At 39.7% G+C, this 5454-nt stretch overlaps 1 protein-coding gene across 1 annotated transcript; it reads left to right on the plus strand.

Annotated features, from left to right (window-relative positions):
- Nucleotides 1-1735: 1735 nt before the first annotated feature.
- etfbkmt (electron transfer flavoprotein subunit beta lysine methyltransferase) lies at nt 1736-3953 on the plus strand. The gene is made up of 3 exons (XM_020613790.1): nt 1736-2307; nt 2391-2521; nt 3220-3953. The coding sequence occupies exons 1-3, from the start codon at nt 2015-2017 to the stop codon at nt 3600-3602; spliced, it is 807 nt and encodes a 268-aa protein (XP_020469446.1). The 5' UTR covers nt 1736-2014; the 3' UTR covers nt 3603-3953.
- The last annotated feature ends 1501 nt before the right edge of the window (nt 3954-5454 follow it).

Below are 5454 nucleotides of genomic sequence, written 5' to 3' on the forward strand. Positions count from 1 at the left end.
AGTTTGAACACACTTTTGCACAGTGAATTGACCAGGGGGCTCAAGGTTGCAATTGTAGAAAGAAATTCTTGATAAAATGATATAGTGCTATGTTATGTATTTGCAAAACTGTTCAAATAATTGTTTAATCTGTTTGACCTTTGTAAAAGGACCTGTGCACATGAAATGCTTGTGAGTAGGTGCAGAGAGACTCACAACAACAGGAAGTTGTGCAGATATATACTGAGATGACTAAACTGTCTGCACGAGAATTGTGTGTGGGTGTAAAGTCTGATTGTCTTGGCTTCAGATTATCAACATTTATCAACATTATATGAAATTCTAGGATTGACATTATAATCTGCATTAGCAAATATATTTACATGTTTATTTTAGTATCATATGCATTATAATAGTATCATATGCTTTATGATTTACTTTTGTTTTAACCAGTTCACTTGTCTTTAAGAATATAGGAGACATGTGTAAGGCTGTAAGAGTAGACAGGAAACCACATACAGGAAGTAGACCACGGTTGCATAGCAACGCTCGAGGTGCTTCTTCTAAAACTGTCTATTGAAAGGTCAGGATATGTTGTACTGAGAATGTCACAGATCAAAATCTGCCTGGCGACAAGATCACCAAATGAGGGGTCAGAACGAGGTCAAGAAACCAACCCATGAATGAGGATGAAGGACAACGCAGATGACGTCAGATCATTTGCATGACTCTTATTATAAATTCTCTATGCAGAGGAAACTCATGGTTCCGGCTTCCTGCATCAGCTATGCACTATACTTCTGTGTGATAGGGCTTCAGATAGAGATGGAATCCAGAGCTCTGTATTGCTTTTCTTGAATATTTTGCCTTAAATATTGATTGTAGTAAATATCTCAAAAGACAGATTTGTCTTTGAGCATTCTTCATAAAAGGACACGCAGGACTGGTTTAGTCCAACACAATTCTCATATGAAGTCAAGACACTACATCCATTGTCCCTGACAGAAAGCAGCTATCTATAAAAACAATCTGCAAGCAGATCTGTGGGTGTGCTGGTCCAAGTCACAGGGGTCAGCTCTGGGTAACTTCAATAACAGACAGAAAACTATCCATTAGGTCTCCACCACTCTGTGCATCAAAAAGCAGTATGTTCATACATGATGAGAATATAAGGGGCTTACTGAATATGCTAATCAAATAGTGTGGGAGTGTTGTAACTCAGGCGGTATCTAACAAAAACATGAACATATGGTCATCTTCAAAGGGCAGATATGCTGTCTATAAAAACCCTAATAAACGAACAGTAAATACTGGACATTTGGTCTACTTCAAAGTGCATCCTGCATACACATTCTTTAACAAACAGGAAATACTACGCAGTTTTAACAGTCATCAATCACATATAAGTATGGAATAAAAAATAGGAAAAGACACTTAAGTTCATATGACTCAAATATTACATTAGATAGGCCAATTTTTCATGTCATATTAAAATTTTATCTGAATATTGCACATACGAGTAGGACATTAAAATACTAATATTTTTTTAATTCATAATATCATGACATAGTCCCAGAAGTAATATTCAAATGAAGAAAGTCACTTTTTCCCGTTTTAGGGGTCGCCACAGCGAATCGTCACACTGACGATTCGCATGTTGACATTTGGCACGTGTTTTACGCCGGTAATATTTAAATAATAATGTATAAATAATAATAATAATATATAGGAACCTTTTTGATCGGAACGTAGATTCTCTGTCCCGTTTTCTGGAGGCCAATGGACGCTGTCCGACACTATTTTGCATTCGTGCGGAAAATAGCTATAGAAAGCTGACAGTGAAGCGAAACTGAAAGTTTGGCGATTACTGTTATATTCATGGCTGTATTTTCACTTTGTTTAGAGGTGTTCCTTATTACTTATATTTTAACATAATATTAAGAACCTGCTCCAAAAATAAGCTATGTGTAAATTGAGAAGGCTAGCTAGATAAGCTAAGCAGCTAACTTAACAGTTTCCCGATAATTGTGTGGCCATGTCGGGACTTTTAAAATCTCAAAGATCTACTGGTTATTCTAAAATATTTTTCAGCGCATTTCAGCAGACAAACAAACCCAAATGCCTCGGAAAGAGACGTCAGTCTGAGGAATATATCAGAAGGTTTATTTCTGAGAACACGGAAATAGCTGGAGAGCAGAGCCTGACTCCTGAGATCAAACTGAGACTGTTCACCCCCAGCTGCAGATTTTGGCGAGAAAGACCAGAGCTCTGGCCTTTCGATGACCCGTACTGGGCTATATACTGGCCTGGAGGACAGGCACTCTCAAGGTAGGTCCATAATAAACAGCTGATACAATTTCACGTGAGTAAGTTACTGCTGTTAAGCCTCATTTAATGCCACCTCCCTGAAGGTATCTTTTGGATAACCCTGGACTGTGTCGGGGTATGACAGTCCTGGATCTGGGCAGCGGTTGTGGAGCTTCAGCCATCGCTGCAAAACTGTGTGGTGCATCTCATGTCATTGCTAATGACACTGACACAGGTATGCAACCATTTAGTCTTCATCTGCTGTTAATAATTTATTGTTTATATTAGCCAATAGTCAGATTACACAAACACACTCAGAATGACCTGTTTACTGGGCCACAGTGCAGAAACCTCTGTTTGGCTCTTAGTGAATTTAATGAAACCACATTAGCTATTCATAAATGCATCATGCAAGCACAATATAAACTGAAGTAACAAAGGTGGAGCCACAAGATGTGGCGGATTTTACATATGATAATTTCTTACTGTATTAAGTCAGTCACAGTGATAGAGCTCAGCACAATGTTATGCAGTTAAAATTGCTTGCTCAGTCACTTGTCCTCATATTTGATGAGTCATGTTAATATGCACTCTCAACATGTGTGTGTTTGCTTGGCAGGCAGAATGTAAAATTTTATCAGAAACACTGAGAAACTTTAGAGACAAATAGACAATGGAGTATTTGTAAAATTGGAAGGGAGTTGCAAAGGCTGAAATAAATGTTTTATTGAAAACATTAAGCATTAATATGAGAAAAGATTGTGGCATATGATCAGTAAAATCATTAATTCTAGGTAATACTATGTGATCAAATATGAATTAAGGTGTTGTGTTTATATACAGTATATACATATATAATCCTTTGACAGAAAATATCATTATCATTAATACTTGCTGGCGCATTTGAAGATAATATGCCTGTTTGTGTTACAGTTGCAGCCGTTGCAATGCACATGAACTATGAGCTGAATGGTCTGGAGCTACCCCTTTGTGTGACTGACAACTTGATCGGTTCAGAGCCTGAGGACTTGGACCTAATCCTCCTAGGTGACATGTTCTATGACGAGGCCTTTGCCACCAGCCTTCACAGCTGGCTGGACCGCTGCATCAAAACCCGAGGCACCAGAGTCCTTATTGGAGATCCTGGGAGAGCTCAGTTTGAGGAGCACAGCATTCGAGGACTTCTGCATCAGCTAGCTCAGTTTAAGCTGCCCGAGTCTGTCAAAGAAGAAAACTACGGTTTGACCTGCAGCAGTGTTTGGTACTACCATCCTCAGGGCCGGATTAAGGGTGATGGGCTCCCTGGGCTTAAGTAATTGCTTGGGCCTTACTTAAAGAAGGATATATATATATATAGTTGCTCCTCACAGAAAGTGATAAACTCTTGTACCAGAACATGGACATTTGCATGCCAACTGTCTATTCCAACTGCCCTGAACTGTTATTCAGAGGACTCTGACCAAAAAAAGAGGCATTACACTACTTACTTTATTGACCTTATGAGAAATGCATAATATGTTTCAATAGGCTTTTTTCCGATGGCAAGAGGTTAGCAGACAAATACAGTGTATAATTTTTGGCATGGACACATTTTAGTTGTTTGGCTCTGCATGTTTACCTGGTTTGATTTAAAATGAAATTGAATGAGATTAAAGCTTTGACTTCAAGCAGTTTGGTTGTATTTACAGAATAGAAAAGTAACTGCAGTCTCCTAGATTCTGTCAGTTTCAGGGTAGTGCAAGATGGTGGTTATTTTAAACATACAGCTAATTCTGCCCAGCAATGAGATGTTGACTGGCATAGTCAGTCACCTGTCATCAGTTCAGCTGAGCAGGTGTGTCACTTAACAGGCAAAGTTTTCCATAATCTGCTTCAGAATGGCTCAACGCATACACAAGGAGGTTAAGAGAGTAAAGAGTGATCTACAAGGCCAATATGTTCTTCATACATAGGAATAAACATATGCAGTAATTCAGCTATGGGGGAGGAAGGGAGTAAGTTTCACTGAGCAGCAAAGTTCCTTAGCTAAAGAGTGTCAAGGTTTTTGAGATCAACAGTTGCAGTCTTCAGTCACAGTGTTTAACAATTCTGCTTTTCTCAGCCTCATACCAGCAACAACCTATTTAACTCAGTAGCAGTGCATTTGTAATTAACAAATACAAACTTGATTAACAGATTGTTTCCACAGAGAAAACCTCACCTCATGAATAAGCAGCTGACAGCAGGTCAGTATTTGAGTTGAACCTAGTAGTGTATGCACAGGTTTTTACTAGAGGAGCAGAACCTTTCAGTAAATCCAATATTTTCTCTAAAGCATTTAGCTACCATGCTAGGTTAAAGAAATAAAGTCAAGTCAAGAATCTTTATTGTCATTATGCATAGCAAAACGATTTTTTCCCAGCAGCTCTTGGCTTAAAAGACACATTATTTACATAACACACAATTGTATAAGTCAATATAACAATATGAACAAATAAAAAGGGATGTATGGGACCTAATCAGGTCAGCAGCATGTTAGGAGCAAAAGAGTGTAGTAACATTATAAGGTGCAGCTCAGTGCAAATCTCAGTCTTTAGGAAGAGGTGTGGGCATGGGTGTGTGTCTGCAGAGGTTCAGTGTTCTGTCTGTGTTTGTCCATAGGGGGGAGGTTGTGTGTATGACTAGGGGTTAGGTGGGTGATTGATTTCACAGCTCTGGGGATGAAGCTGTGTCTTAGTCTGTTTGTTTTAGTCTTTTGTCTTAGTCAGTTTGTTTTATATTCCTGTACCTTTTCCTGGAGGGAAGAGGCACAAACAGACTGTTGCCTGGGTGGGTGGGGTCTTCAGCAATCCGTCCGGCCCTCCTCTGGATCCGGTCAGTGTATATTGAGTCCAGATCCAGAAGAGGACTCCCTACAATGCCCTGAGCTGTTCTCACCACCCAGGTCAAGTCCTTTCTGTCCTGTGCAGTGCAGCTCCCGTACCACACTGTCACACTGAGACAGAGGATGCTCTCTACTGTCGCTCTGTAGAAGTTTGTGCACAGCTGAGAGCAGAGACCAGCATGTTTCAGCTTCCTGAGGAAGAAAAGCCTTTGCTGGGCTTTCTTCACCAGGTAGGATGTGTTCAGAGACCAGGTCAGGTCAGATGTGATGTGGATGCCCAGGAACTTGATGTTATCCACTTGCTC

Source organism: Monopterus albus, unplaced genomic scaffold, assembly GCF_001952655.1.
Source record: "Monopterus albus unplaced genomic scaffold, M_albus_1.0 scaffold138.1, whole genome shotgun sequence".
NCBI classification, from domain to species: Eukaryota; Metazoa; Chordata; class Actinopteri; order Synbranchiformes; family Synbranchidae; genus Monopterus; species Monopterus albus.

Bases quoted from the DNA above. Each gene is read 5' to 3' on its own strand.
- etfbkmt (XM_020613790.1), top strand. From the start codon at position 2,015: ATGTCGGGACTTTTAAAATCTCAAAGATCTACTGGTTATTCTAAAATA. The intron at 2,308-2,390 runs GTAGGTCCATAA...ACCTCCCTGAAG, and splicing joins GGAGGACAGGCACTCTCAAG to GTATCTTTTGGATAACCCTG. The intron at 2,522-3,219 runs GTATGCAACCAT...TTTGTGTTACAG, and splicing joins TGCTAATGACACTGACACAG to TTGCAGCCGTTGCAATGCAC.